Genomic DNA, 15061 nt, shown 5'->3' with positions numbered 1-15061 from the left:
AGACATACAACTATATCGTGTTGCTATTGGAAAGATTCCATTACACAGAGATGGAAAACCACAGTCATTTGCCTCTGCATTCATCTCCCTGGTGCAAGTGGGCATTGTTCTGTACCCCATGGTGGGATTAGAAATACTGCCAGGGAACAAGTACACAAAGTTGTTAAGGAAACCAGAATGCATCAGCTCAGAGTTATTTACAGAGAACTTTCAGGATTATCACATTCAATAAAATCAACTCTGTTTAAACATGCTTCACTGCTTGCCAGTACATCCCAATCACGTATCTATTTTGAAGGGTCTTTCAATCAGCTGCACTTGAGTAAAAATTCAAGAGTCAGTGAATGATGGTCACATCACAAAAGTGTAATTTATGTGTGGCATTTCTGTATTACATGTTTGATCTTGTTCACACTTGCCCCAACCATTGTCAAGTTTGTTGGCTTCTGTGATATCGGAACAAGGTGGCTGTTGACTGCCATTGATAGAGAAACATTTCCTCCAATGCAGCTGTTGTCTGTGTTACCCAATACTGATACAGCAGGACTTGTCTCTTCACATTCTCTCCACTCAGCTTTCAAGCTAGATAGTAACAGCTGCCTCTGGCCATCGTTTTCATCCTTAATTGTGAATTGGAATTTTTCCAGCTACCCAATTCTTTGAAAAAAGTTGCAGGGTTGTTTGTTTGTTGAGAGAATGAGGATTTTCATAGCCTTTGAGGGATCTTTTGAACCATTTGATGTTTCAGCAGATGAAACTGTGGAGGCTGTCAAGCTGATGATAAAGGTATGTGCTTCGTCCCTAAGCCACTAAGATGTACACTAATTTTAACTATGCAATAAATTTAAACTGTACATGGGGCAGAGATACTATTAGGTACGTTTCCAGCAAACAGGGAACTAAAACTATTTGAAAATATCATTATTTGCTTACATAACAGTTTGAAAAGGATATAGTAACCATGGAGTTGTTAGACAGAAAGCAAACTGAGTCAGTAAATTCTCAGGAAAAAAAAAAAAGTTTGACTTCTCTTTATGAAATGTGTGGGTTGTGCACTGGCCAGGTAGTATTATTGCAATTCTTCATAAAAGGACAAAAACAGGGCATTAACTCTAAACTATATAAGTAGAGCATGCCAATTGTCAGATAGATGGCCCATTTGGTGAACAAGTAACTAGAAAGATCCAAAAGATTTTTGAGGTGGAGAGGACTATAGACAACTTCTGAGCTATAGCCTCATTTTGCAACCAGGGAAACTGAAGCTCAGAGAGGCTGACCATCTTACTTATGATTACAGAACCAGGATAAGAAATAATTTGGATTCAGTATCTCTTATAAATTTTTAGAAATATCCCCTCTAAAATGGGAACTTAAGACAAATGTTTAGGTCCTGACCCTCAGATAGTAGTAGTTAACTTCAAGATGATCATTTCTATTTGCTGAGGAGCATTTATTGAATCGCAGTCACATGATATTTAATAGATTACTATGATCACTGAAATCTAGATCTTCTAACACAGAGGGTCTTAATCTTTCTATGTCATGAATCCTTTGGCAGTCTGATGAAGCCTATGGATTCCTCAGAATGTCTTTATTTTTTTTTTTTTTAATTTTTTGATGTTTATTTTGGAGACAGAGAGAGGCAGAGCATGAACGGGGGAGGGGCAGAGAGAAAGGAAGACGCAGAATCCGAAGCAGGCTCCAGGCTCTGAGCTGTCAGCACAGAGCCCTAGGCGGGGCTCGAACTCGGGGACCGTGAGATCATGACCTGAGCTGAAGTCGGACACTCAGCCGACTGAGCCACCCAGGCGCCCCCCTCAGAATGTCTTTAAGTGCATACAATAAAATACATACAAAGAAAAGGAAACAAGCGATATTGAAATATGGTTTTCAAACATTACAAAACAAATTTGTGGGATGCCTGGGTGGCTCAGTTGGTTCAGTGTCCAACTCTTGATTTCAGCTCAAGTCATGATCTCGGGGTTGTGGGATCGAGCCCTGTGTCGGGCTTCATGCTGAGCATGCAGTCTGCTTAAGATTCTCTCTCTCTCCCTCTGTCCCTTCCCTGTTCACATGCATGCACGCTCTCTCTCTCAAAATAAATAAATAAATAAATAAATAAATAAATAAATAAATAAATAAATAAATATTTTTTTAAAAACCAAATTTGTGATATGGTGGACTTAACATATTGACAAATTTTAGCAATGCATCTAATAACTTGTAATTTCAAAGTAGTGATCAGTATAATATTTTGAGATTTCTGCAACAACTACAGCGTGATATGAAAATAGCTATGACTTCTACTGGAGACAAAGTCACAGATATAGCCAACCACTGTTTCTTTAGTTTGTTGCCTATATACACAGTAGTTTGTTGCCTATATATATAATCTCAGTTTAATTTAGAGTTAATAAAAATAAAATATAGTTTTTCCCAACTAAATTCTATCCATAAACTTTTGTGGAGGTCTCTAGACTCCAAGTTAAGAGCTCCTGTCTAATACCTCTTCCTCTGTCCAAAATAATTTTATAATTCTCAGTGGGGGAAAAAAACGTAAAAGAAAAGAGATTATATTGCAGGTCTAGTAACGTGGAGATACACTGCTTTGATAATGTGCTATTGATTTTTAAGGATTATTTCCACATTCCTCTCTCTGAAGATGAACAAGGAAGGCGGTATCTGGAGCTGATGTATGCTGGAGCAGCCCTAAAGGACAGCTGGAGTCTTGCGGATGTTGGAATATCTTTTTGTTCAACTCTCAAATGCTTTGTTAAGGTATGGTGATCAGAATAACATTTTTTTTTAACGTTTACTTATTTTTGAGAGATAGAGAGAAACAGAGCATCAGCGGGGAAGGGGCAGAGAGAGAGGGAGACACAGAATCTGAAGCAGGCTCCAGGTTCTGAGCTGTTAGCACAGAGCCCGAGGTGGGACTCGAACTCACGGACCGCGAGATCATAAACTGAGCCAAAGTCAGACGCTTAACCGACTGAGCCACCCAGGTGCCCCCAGAATAGCATTTCTCCAAGATACCTACTTCATTTTGAGTAAAGTGTGGATAATTCAACAAAAGTAATTTCATAACTTAGGAAGAACTTTTCTTGCCTTCTCCTGTCTTTCATTTGTCTAACTGGTCTTATTTCTGCTGTAAGGGGAAATAAGGTGTGGAGTCTGGATAGAGTTCCCCTTGTTTACTCCTTCTCTCCCTTCCCTCCTCTATCCCCTTTGTTGCTGCTCCAAACAGTCATCCCAGAACAACCCACTTACAAATATCAGAATAAGGCCAAGGCGTAGATCTGGAATATTGATGTGGAAGGAAAATTCAATCACTTCCATGGGTCCACAATGGATTAGGGGCAGTGGAGTGAGGAAAGGAAGAAATTCTCAGTAACTGTAAGAATGAAGGGGGGGGGATGGGCACCTGGGTGGCTCAGTCAAGTGTCCAACTTCAGCTCAGTTCATGATCTCACAGTTTGTGGGTTCGAGCCCCACGTCAGGCTCTGTGCTGACAGCTCAGAGCCTGGCACCTGCTTCAGATTCTGTGTCTCCCTCTCTCTGTCTGCCTCTCCTCCACTTGCACTGTCTGTCTCTCTCTCTCTCTCTCTCAGAAATAAACATTAAAAATTAAAAAAAATTTTTTTTAAATGAAGGGGCAGTTTCTACATCCAAATCCAGTGAGAGTAGCCCTTCGTTAATTATGTGTATATACCCCAGAGACAGCCTTTTCCATTTATAGTGCCCTTAATTAGTGGTGCTTAATTGGGGGTCCTTAAGCACTTTACAAAACCCTAAAATTGCAAAATAAGCAAAATTATGTGCCTGGAGATTTTCTGGGTGGAGGATCCTTAACTTCTGACAATTTCTTAGAGACAGGTGGCCTAAAGAGTTTAAGAGCTGATCTCTAGGGAAGAAATATGATTCAATAATAGTTCTTTACCCCAAATGAAAACATGATCCTCAAGAAACTAAGCAAATAAGTACACATTCTCTGCTAAATGGGGCACTAATTTTCTCATATTTAGCACTTAAAAAATGTTTATGATAGCCAAAGCTAATTCTTTTTGTTTTTTAATATGTTGTATTGATTAAGTGGAGAGTCTATGTTTAAAAAAAATACTCTAGAATATTTACTACTGGGGCGCCTGGGTGGCTCAGTTGGTTAAGTGTCCAACTTCGGCTCAGGTCATGATCTCACTGTTCCACGTCGGGCTCTGTGCTGACAGCTCAAGGCCCAGAGCCTGCTTCAGATTCTGTGTCTCCTCTCTCTCTGCTCCTCCCCTGCTTGCACTCTGTCTCTCTCTCTTTCTCAAAAATAAATTAACATTAAAAACTTAAAAAAAATAAAATATTTACCACTAAGTAGTAAAAACAGGTCACAGAAAAATAAGCATTGTATGATCTCATTTATGTAAATAAAAATAACATATTTGTGTATGTGTCTTTAATGTTTTATGAGCATTTATTCATGTGCTATTGTTATATTCTTGAAAACTGTTTAATTACCAAAAAGATACATAAAAATAACTCTGACTTCTTTTCTCCCTCTGCACTAAAATAATTATAGTATAATACTCTTTTGGGTAGACTAAATTCCATCTCATTTCTTTTTTTTCCCCAATCTCATTTCTTAAATGTCTTTTCCTCATGTCTTTAAATATACTCATATACTATGTTTTTGGTAATGTACAGGATAAACTCTTTTTTTTTTTTTATTTAAAAAAAAATTTTTTTTAACGTTTATTTATTTTTGGGACAGAGAGAGACAGAGCATGAACGGGGGAGGGGCAGAGAGAGAGGGAGACACAGAATTGGAAGCAGGCTCCAGGCTCTGAGCCATCAGCCCAGAGCCTGACACGGGGCTCGAACTCACGGACCGCGAGATCGTGACCTGAGCTGAAGTAGGACGCTTAACTGACTGAGCCACCCAGGCGCCCCCAGGATAAACTCTTTAAAATGTCCTGGAATTTTCCAGTGCCAAGAATGATGTTTGAGATATGTTGTTTGTTTACCTGGAGATAGTGGTATAAGTTTATTACTAATATTTGAGCTGGCTGGAAGAGATGGATTGAGCCACAGCTGTTTAGGGACGTAGATAATGTGTGTTAAGAGTATGAATAAAATACTATTATTTAACTCGGCACTGGCTTTATTTTCCTTATTTAAAAAATTCTTCCTTTTATGTATTTTTGACCAGGTAGGACACTCACATAGATAAAAGATACAAAAAGTATATATACAGTAAAAAGTCTTCCTCCTACCTTTGGCCCCTCAGTTTCCCTCCCTCGATGCAATCCATTTCATAGTTTTACTTACAAAAAATATTTTATAAATTCTGGCAATGAAGCATCATCTATCACAGTGATGCAAGCTGTCTTCACACTGAACTCAAACCTTTCTCTGGAGTTTAAACTCCTAATGGAAAAAAAAAAAAAAAAAGAGTAGACAGGTAAAATGGGTTTACCCAAGAGAGGCAGAAGCTAATTATGCATCACAGGACTGGCCAGCACATAGGGTTTAATTAAAAACTCTCAAGTTCAATGGAAATCTTACTGATCTTAATCTTCACTTTCTCCAGTAGAATCACATTTAGAGAAGTTTGTATCACTGGTTTTAGGAGAAAAACAGTATCTTGAATCTGAAAGAAGAGATTTACCTGCAAAAGCCATAAATATTGGTTTTTATCCTGCCTTAGTTCCTGTTTAGATTAGATGATAAAACAGGCCTATTTCAAAAGTCCACACCATTTACTGTGTATGAATAATAACAGTCCAAATGGGTTTACAACAACAAAAATACATGATGAAAATATCCCATGCCTCAGAGAATGCAGTCAGGCCAGTTCTGTGCTGTTTAATCTATCTTAAGTAACTAACACAAGGCTGCATTCTAAGTCATGTTGTTGCTTTATTGCATAGTTAGATGTATACAAATTTAAGTAGTACCTTTCCTATTTAACTATGGTACTCCATGCAATTAGTTTACCTTCTGAGAATCTCAAAAAGCTAGAGGCTCTTCATTTATTTTGGTACAACTTAGACATACCAAGATGAGAAACAAATGTTTTTGCAAAGTTTAAAAACTTGCCAAGTAAACAACTTTCTTTTTTAAAAAACTACAAGTAGATATTATGAAACAAATCCAAAATATTTGGTTTCTTTATCGTGCTTATATTTTTGTGTGAATTACAAGGCTTGCTTGTGTGAAAAGAGGAAAAGACTTCTGATAAATTAAGAGGTGATCTGCTCTTAAGTACATTTTTTAAATAGTCAATATATTTCCCAGCTTCCTTGTGTATTACACCTTCTCCTTCAATGGTAATGTAGACCCATTTGGAAAAGTGAATGAGGAGGTGATATGAGAATAGTGGGGAAGGAACATTGTATTCGTTTTTTCTTCTTTGGGAAAAAACTACAGAAACCATAGATGTTATCTTCTACAGCACATATATCCAAGTTCTATTAACACAGGAGTCAGTCCTGCCCATTCATTGCTGCGCATTCATCCGGTAAACCGTGGCATGATGCAGTGGAAAGGCCTAGGTTGTCAGACATGCAGAAATGCTATCGCACTTGCCCCCTTCACTCCAACCAGTGTTATTGTGGAAACTATTGCTTGAGTTTTGTTGGCACCCACTGCCTGGAATAGCACCTGGCATATGAGGCTCTCTGTAAATAGGTGTTGAATAAATAAGTTGACAAAGGCCTTGAGAGGTAGAGTGTGAAAATTAACAAGAAGGTATATGATTGTTACCAGAAATGTTATAACAAGGTATTGAGATGCATTTCAGGGTTTGGATTCCCTCCCTTACTGTGACATCTCTCTCCCTCTCTACCCTCACGGCAAGGTGCTCCTGCATCCTTGCCCTATATTTTCTTATCTAGCATCAGGGTTCTTAGCTGCAAGCAGCAGAAACAAACCCTGGACAATTGAAGCAGAAAATAAACATATTGAAAGGCTACTGGGTAGTTCACAGTCTTGACAGGAAGACTGAAGAATCAGGCTCAGAGATTATGGAGCCAAAAACAATGTCTTAATCAGGCCCTAGGACTAGTCCAGGAAAGCTACCACTTCGGCTACCTCTAAGCCCTTGAAGCAGGTCCTGGAAACACCAGCAATGCCTCAGATCTGCCACTGCCACAGAGGATTCCCTGTATCTGTTCCTGCTCTGCCTTACTGGCCCCTAATTCAAAGTAGGGCTGGATGGGTAGGCCTGAGTAGGAGCATCCTGGTCACGTGTCCAGGACCTACTGCAAAGGGGGCTAACAAGCAAATCTTTGACAGGTCACACCTTCTACCATGTGAGGTGGGCTCAGCCTCCCTGACACTCCTTCTGGGTTCCCTGCCTCCTTCTCTCACCATATTTCTACCAACCAAGGGATGGCGTTAAAGCTTAGTTATTCCTTTCGGGCATCCTTGGAATGTTATTTTACGGTAAGAGATCAGATTAATTGTGGTAGTATTGAGTAAATGTTGGAGTATGTAAAGAATTTGGTGAAGAAAGGTATTTGAATTCAGTGTCCTAGAATTCAAGTATAACGTCTTCAGGATGATTTTCATACAAAAGAAGTTTACGAGGTTAAGATGTTTATGAAGACATCTCAACTTGAATCCATTCAGTTCAACAAAAGCAAACATTATTATTTTTTTTTTTTTTTGTGGTTGGTTAGGAGGTTTTATTTTATTTATTTATTTTTTCAATATATGAAGTTTATTGTCAAATTGGTTTCCATAAAACACCCAGTGCTCATCCCAAAAGGTGCCCTCCTCAATACCCATCACCCACCCTTCCCTCCCTCCCACCCCCCATCAACCCTCAGTTTGTTCTCAGTTTTTAAGAGTCTCTTATGAAAAGCAAACATTATTTATTTCCTCTTTTCATCTACTCAGGAATCATTGGGGCAAGTTTCTGCTTTTTTAGTGCTGCAACTCCAGAAGAGCAAAATCTAAAAAAGCAGAACTTGTAGAAAATGTATAGCAGTGTTCAAAACTTGCATTAACTTTTGTTTTCTTTCCATCTGTTTCTCTTTAACTTTTCCTATTTTATTGTTAATGCACATGTTTTTACAGTGAGTTTGCACTTGGTTTCTTAAGACAAAAGTGGAATTATTACCATGAAGTAGATCTATGTATTTGTTTTTATTGAAAAATAAGACATTTTGTCTGTACCTCCTACCTACCATGGTGTCTTGGTTTATTTGTAAAGGGAAAAATCTAATCTTATGTATGTTCAACAATTATTTGCGGTAGTATTGTTTATTTAATAACATCTGACTTCCTTGAGCATAACTACCAGTGTTCCCTTTAGAAAATTTGAGGAGTGGCATCATAGAGCTAGAGAGATGGCTTTTCTTATGTAGATAGAATGAGTTGGCAAGTTGCTATTAATCAGCACCTACCTGCTCCCCCTCCAAATAACCAACATGAAGAAGTGTCTCCAATATTGGTCTGTCTCATTAGAACTTAAAATGAGCTTTTTCACAAAAATAAGGTTTATAAAATGATAGATAAATAGAGTTAAAATATTACAAAGAGAACTATATTCCAGATACATTAAGAATTAAATGGGCCTGGGAAGTTCCTGGGTGCTAAAAAAAAAAAAAAGAAAAAGAAAAAAAAGAAAAAAGAAAAAAAAAGAAAAGGACAAACTCAAAACAAATAAATAAATAAAATAACAAATTCTGTAGGTGTTAATTTTCTTGCAACTTAAGAACCTGGCTTCATTAGTAATAATATTTTTTTATTTACACTTTTGATTTTCATCTAAACATTGCCGTATATTTTGCAATTCTAACTTATTACTTGTTTCAGAGCTTTATGTATACCTAGGTTATAGATGCTTGTGTTTATTCATATTATTAGAAGCTCCTTTTTAACTTAACTCTGTAACATTATGTAATTGCTAGTTAGCTATTAAGAGTGACTTGGGCCTTTGCTATTTTGTTTGCACATTACACATTTAATTTTAACTATAAATTAGTATCGGTACCAAGGGCTAACAAGAAATCAGAGTAATCATAAAAGAAATAAGGAACAGCTATTATCTAAAATATAATTTTTCTCCCCCCCCCCACTCTTTTTATTCAGTTTTCATAGAATTTCTTCCTACCTATATATATCACATGGATTAGGTTGGTCTTTAATGCAGCCATAGGAAAACATAAACATGGCGAAAGGGAAAGGGTGAATCCTATGTCCTTTCCATTTTTACTGAGCAGATTTATGAGAAGCTATTGAGTAAAACTGTTCTAAGCACTTCAGACTCAGGAAACAGAGGGCCGGAACCTGTTTCTGGTGATTTGAGTCACTGAAATGGGCCCCAGATCAAAGCTTTGAAGCCTAAATGTTCATCAATAACATTCATTACTCCTTTAAAGCCTCCTTCAAAGAGATCTGCATGTTGATTATATCATTGCAATGTGTGACCTGGGAGGAGGGGAATGAATATAACGTATTATAAGCCTGAAACAGGGAGGGGCTCCTGGGGAATCCAAAAATAAATTTTGATAGGAGAAAGGGAGAGAAGAACAGAGGCTGAACAAGAGAGCAATGACTGGCTGGAGCCCCCTTCTCAGTTTTACTTAAGACCCCTCTCCAAGAGTCCCATGTTACAGTGGCAGCACTGTGCATTCAAATCTGCCAAGCCAACAAGAAGCCTTCGAGGAAAAAAATGATTGTCCTGAATCCGATAAAGACGAAGTAAAGTCAATTTCACTTTTTTTGTTAGAAGAGTGAAAATGTTAATAGTCTTCTCTCCGCCCCCTTCACATTTCCCGTTTCCTGTGTTTTTAGTTTTAGTTTGCCTTGATTCACCTGTTGTTAACAGGAGGATGAACATTTTCCCCAAAGTTTCCATTTTAACTCTACTTCAGATCCATCAGTGCCACTTGCTTTCCTATTTGGATTGCAAAAGAAAAAGAAAAAAGGAAAATTTTCACTTATATTTAGAACTTCCCTTTTTAAAGAGTAAAAATAAATACACGTTTGTTTTTTTTTTTAAGTCAAACCATACAGACAATGAAAAGCATAAAATGATAAGCCAACTATCCCCCCAATCTTGAACTTGGTTCCACTCCTTAGAGACAACCTCTTAGAAAGGATTTTAAGGGGTGCCTGGGTGGCGCAGTCAGTTAAGCCTCGGACTTCAGCCAGGTCACGATCTCGTGGTCCGTGAGTTCGAGCCCCGCGTCGGGCTCTGGGCTGATGGCTCAGAGCCTGGAGCCTGTCTCTGATTCTGTGTCTCCCTCTCTCTCTGCCCCTCCCCCGTTCATGCTCTGTCTCTCTCTGTCCCAAAAATAAATAAACGTTGAAAAAAAAAAAAAAAAGGATTTTAAAAACTGACCAAAGGTTTAGAATCCATTGCATTTCTTTTTTTTTAATGTTTATTTATTTTGAGAAAAAAAAAGAGAGAGAGAGAAAGCATGAATGTGAGGGGCAGAGAGAGTGGGAGAGAGAGAATCTCAAGCAGGCTCCATGCTGTCAGTGCAGAGCCTGATGCAGGGCTTGATCCCACAACCGTGAGATCATGACCTGAACCAAAATCAAGAGTCAGACACTTAACCAACTGGGCCATGCAAGTGCCCCGAAGAATCCACAGTATTTCCAAATCAATGCACAACATAACAGTGGAGTTGTTTCTCAACCAACACCTCCATAAGTGCAGCTTGGATATAAATTATCAACATGCCTCTTGTGTATCTGGGTTTGTTGACTAAAAAAAGGGGTCTCAAAGCCCTGCCAAGTCTTCTTTATGCTACTCAAAGCAGGAGGACTCCTTAATATCCTTGGGCAGAAGAACAAGAGTTAGACCAGAAGCCAGGGAACCTAACTGGCCTTTGCCCTCATCCTTAACACCCATGTCATGGAAGTTACAGGCACTTAGGGCCACCCTCCAAAACGTTTTTCCCTTGCTCCAACCCCAAGACAGTGCTTATTCTTAAGTTCCCTCCTTCTCTTTCCCCTTAGGAAGAAGATAAGCCAACTCTCTATGTGTTCAATGCTGTGACCCAAGAGACAATGCCAATGATGGAGAACATCTCCCTTCTTAGTAAAAAAGTGTCTGATCTGAGAACACTGGTAGCTCTGAGATGTGGCTTTCCCGTGAGTGTCTTCTGTCTCCGGACCCCAAATGGAATGGAGATGTATGACTGCAACACCCTCAGGGACTACCAAATAGACATCGGTACTGCCCACTATATTTGATACTAACTACCACTCAGCGCTAGGGTTCTTCGATACCAGATTTGCAACAAATGGAGGAATTGTTTCCAAACTAAAACTTCTGTAACCTCAGTGGGGATGTAAATTATCCATACACCTCTCTGGTATCTGGGTCTGTAGACTAAGAAATAAGAATAAGAAAGGTCTCATAGCCCTGCCAAGTCTTGTTCTCTTTTCTCAAAGTAGGATAACTTGTTAATATCCTCGGGATAGAAGAGCAAAACTCAGACCAATTTATATGTTTCTCTTTCAAAATATATTTCAAGAATACATAGAAGGAAGTTCAAATACACATTCTTTTTCTCCTTTTTAACACGAATGGTAGCATGTGAGACTTGCAATCTTATTTTAAGATATTATCAGTTACGTTAATCTTTTAAACAGCATGAAGCAGATACTGTGCAGGCATTCATCCCTGATGTACAGATTAGTGAGCTGGCATTCATCCCTGATGGACACATTACAACCTTTATTTAAATATTGTACTTCCAGGTTGTGACTGCTGTAGCCATATACCATGAAGACAAAATCAAAGGACCATCAAATTGTTTTAACTCTATTGGAAAATGGTTCAAACCTTGCAGAGATTCTTGCTTGAGGTGAATGAATCTTTGTGATAATTAGCAGAAGTTTAGGTAACGTTGTGTTGTCACATTTGTTGCAATGGAATTGGACTTCTCCCAATTTATAGTAGGGCTTTGTAAACATCATTGAATTAGGCAGTTTTGCTTTTTATAACTGCTAAAGTTTCATTTATTGTTATTTCTCTTGACTCTTATATTTGCTAATTCTTTCATGGTACTTTAATTGAGGCTCTCAAAACTTTTGACATCATTTATCATCCTGTTTTTGACCAAAGGAAGTGATGTTCTGGGATTTGTCCTGAGAGCACCTCACAGTAAAGCACATGCCAGTCTGCATGCTTGCTAAGAGATCAGCCCTGCCCAGAAGATGGTGGAGGCTTATGTGAGTAAGGACACACAAGAGACATTTGTCCCCAAGCAATTTATGGTCTAGTTATTTAATGAAACATAAAAGGATACATGAGAAAATTAGGGTGACTGCTCTTCAGGCCTATGGTACTCAGATTATGATATGACAGTTTACAGCTAGAAGAGAATTTAGAAATGGCTTGGTCTAACCTCCAATTTTTATAGATTTAAAGAAAGCAAAAATATTCCAAATGGTTGAATGATTTCCTCAGGATGTGTCAAGGATAAACCAGGCCTCCTAAAATGACCCCCTAGGAATGATGGTTTTCAAATGTCAGGTTCTAGGGGCTCGAGTGTGACCAGAGTAGACTGCTTTGGCCACCATTAGAACACAGGCCATAGGAGGAGAGGCAAGGAAAGAAGAGCCTCAAAAAGAAGGGAGGAAAAGTCTTTGGGCTGCTTCATATCTTTGTGCAAAGCATCCCTAGTGTTCCTCAATAGCTAGTCCACCTTTTTTAACTAGAGGGTAAAGGAGTTATGATCAGCCTGTCTTCCAGGTTCTCCCCTTCCCAGTCAATGAGTCATCCCTGATGCTATCAAGAGTTGAAAATTGACCCCTTTCTAAAGACAGTGGAAAATCAGAAGGCTTCTGAGAAACAGTCAAGCTCATATTGAAAATCAAGGACTTCAGGGGTGCCTGGGTGGCTCAGCTGGTTAAGCATCCAACTCTTGATCTTGGGTCAGGCCATGATTTCGCCATTTGTGACTTCAAGCCCTGCGTCGGGCTCTGTGCTGACAGCGCAAAGCCTGCTTGGAATTCTCTCTCCCTCTATATCTGTCCCTACCACACTTGTGTTCTCTCTCTCTCAAAATAAAGAAATAAACTTAAAAAAAAATCAAGGACTTCAGTAGCTCATTTAGTCTGGAAATACTTACTAGCTCATATAGAGAGATGCAAAACTGCTTCTGCACTCCAAGCATTTATAATAAAGTGGTAGAAAGAAGGCATGCACATATATTTAGTTATAATCCAATAAGTCAGCTCAGTGTAGGCTGAAGGGCTCAAGGGAAGGCATTCTGAAGAATGCTGGGTGTGAGCACACAAAGATAATCATCTGAAATGAAGAAGGGAAGACATTCCAGGCTTCTGAGCCAAAAGAAAAACACAAGCCACAGGTTCACAAACATGGGTTTAATCCAGGGAAGACAAATATCAGGAGACTGTTCCAAAGAGTGGAGGAGCCTCGCTGAGACCAATAGGAAACACAACTGGGGTCAGATTGAGAAGGGTCTTAGGGGTGAGGCAACAGAACTTAATATGTAAGCTTAATATGCTTGCCACCAGAGCCATGTACATTCTGGAACAGAAATGTTTTAGCAGAAGTTTAATCTGGTAGCAAGCAGCATGAAATACAGATAGGAGTGAAGAGAGAAGCAAGGTGATATGCCAACAGGCTTTCTGAGAATCCCAGTATTAACCAATTCCACTAGCAACAGAAGAGATGAATCTGAGAAACCCAGGAAGTAGAGACAGGATGTCAGGCTGAATCATATTTAAGAAGAGGGAAGCACCAAGGCTCTGACACTAGGACGGTGGTGGTGAAATTTGGGAAAAGGAGCTTATGCTTTGGGTCCTGAACTTTAGATATAAAGAAACTCAGAGAGTATGGTTTATTTCCTAAAAGTTACTCTGCTAGTTGGTAGCAAAGTTGTAAGTACATGTGACATTGTCTAATTCTCCTCCACGACAAATATGGGGTGAGGGCTTAATGATGGGTTGGGTTAGCAGATATTGCTGTAGGCGTCCTGCCCATGGGTCAGGGGCCAAGCCCTAGGAGACATGGTTTCCTAAGAGAGTAAGTACAGAAAGGAACATGTCAAGGGCCAAAGGCCAGTGGTCAGGACATGCTGAAGTCAGGGCAAGTAGACAGAAGAGGAGTCAGAAAAGGAGACATGCAAAGTTGTCAGAAGTGGGAGGGAACTGGGACTTTGCATTGTCACAGATGACAAGGAAGAGACTGTTTTCAGGATGCTGGTAAAAGGCCAAAGACAATGTCTGAGAAAAACTTTTTTGATTTGGCTTAAAGGTCACTGGTGAGCTCAGAGCAGTTTTAATAAAGAGGATGGAGACAGAAAGATTTCAGGGATTAAAAAAAAGATAAGTAATTAGAGGATAAAGGATGTTTTTGGTGATAGAATATTTAATGATGAACTTATCAAGAATTTGCCAAAGCTAAAATTCTCTAATATTTGTGATTTTGTGACTTGAGGCTTATTGGTACATCATATAGGTACAACACACACCCACACCCCCACACCCACACCCACCTTTTCTTGTATCAATGTGTATGGGACATTTATATGTTCATTGTAGCCTCATTTCTATTTTTTTTTTAATTTTTAAATATTTATTTTTTATTGAGAGAGAGAGAGAGTGCAAGCAGGAGAGGGGCAGAGAGAGGGAGACAGAATCTGAAGCAGGATCCAGGCTCTGAGCTGTCAGCACAGAGCCCAATGCAGGGCTTGAACTCATGAACCGCAAGATCATGACCTGAGCTGAAGTCAGATGCTTAACTGACTAAGCCACCCAGGCACCACGAGCCTCATTTCTAGTTCTTAAATCTCTATCCTGGCTTTTGCTTTCCTCTTGCTTATCTATGTGCTTGTTTGCTAGTTACTCTGTCTATATTTTCTATGTGCTTATAAACTGACATTAATCCTTTCTGGAACAACTGTGCCTTACAAATAAGTGAATGAAGGAATACCTTTCCTTTACAGAATGATGCCATTGGTATTTTTCACTATAAATGCCATGTGGCATGTATTCGTGGCCAGAATGAGCACATTGTATCTCAGAGACTATTCCAGGAGCAGGGTCCTATCAGACCCTAAAATCTCAGCTGGCTCAG

At 39.1% G+C, this 15061-nt stretch overlaps 1 protein-coding gene across 1 annotated transcript in view; it reads left to right on the top strand.

The window, feature by feature from the left end:
- The first annotated feature begins 696 nt into the window (after positions 1-696).
- ANKUB1 (ankyrin repeat and ubiquitin domain containing 1) overlaps positions 697-15061 on the top strand; it is a 28739-nt gene continuing 14374 nt past the window's right edge. Inside the window, exons 1-3 of the mRNA XM_047098850.1 lie at positions 697-786; positions 2635-2778; positions 10966-11182. Of these exons, the coding sequence (XP_046954806.1) occupies positions 697-786; positions 2635-2778; positions 10966-11182 (451 nt within the window). The remainder of the gene's footprint in view (positions 787-2634; positions 2779-10965; positions 11183-15061) is intronic.

The sequence above is a fragment of the Lynx rufus genome, unplaced genomic scaffold, assembly GCF_022079265.1.
Source record: "Lynx rufus isolate CCGP_SWC_20201006 ecotype Redwood Valley unplaced genomic scaffold, mLynRuf1.p SCAF_5, whole genome shotgun sequence".
NCBI classification, from domain to species: Eukaryota; Metazoa; Chordata; class Mammalia; order Carnivora; family Felidae; genus Lynx; species Lynx rufus.
Note: the sequence above shows the minus strand (reverse complement) of the source record. Positions and strands in the feature narration are given on the sequence as shown.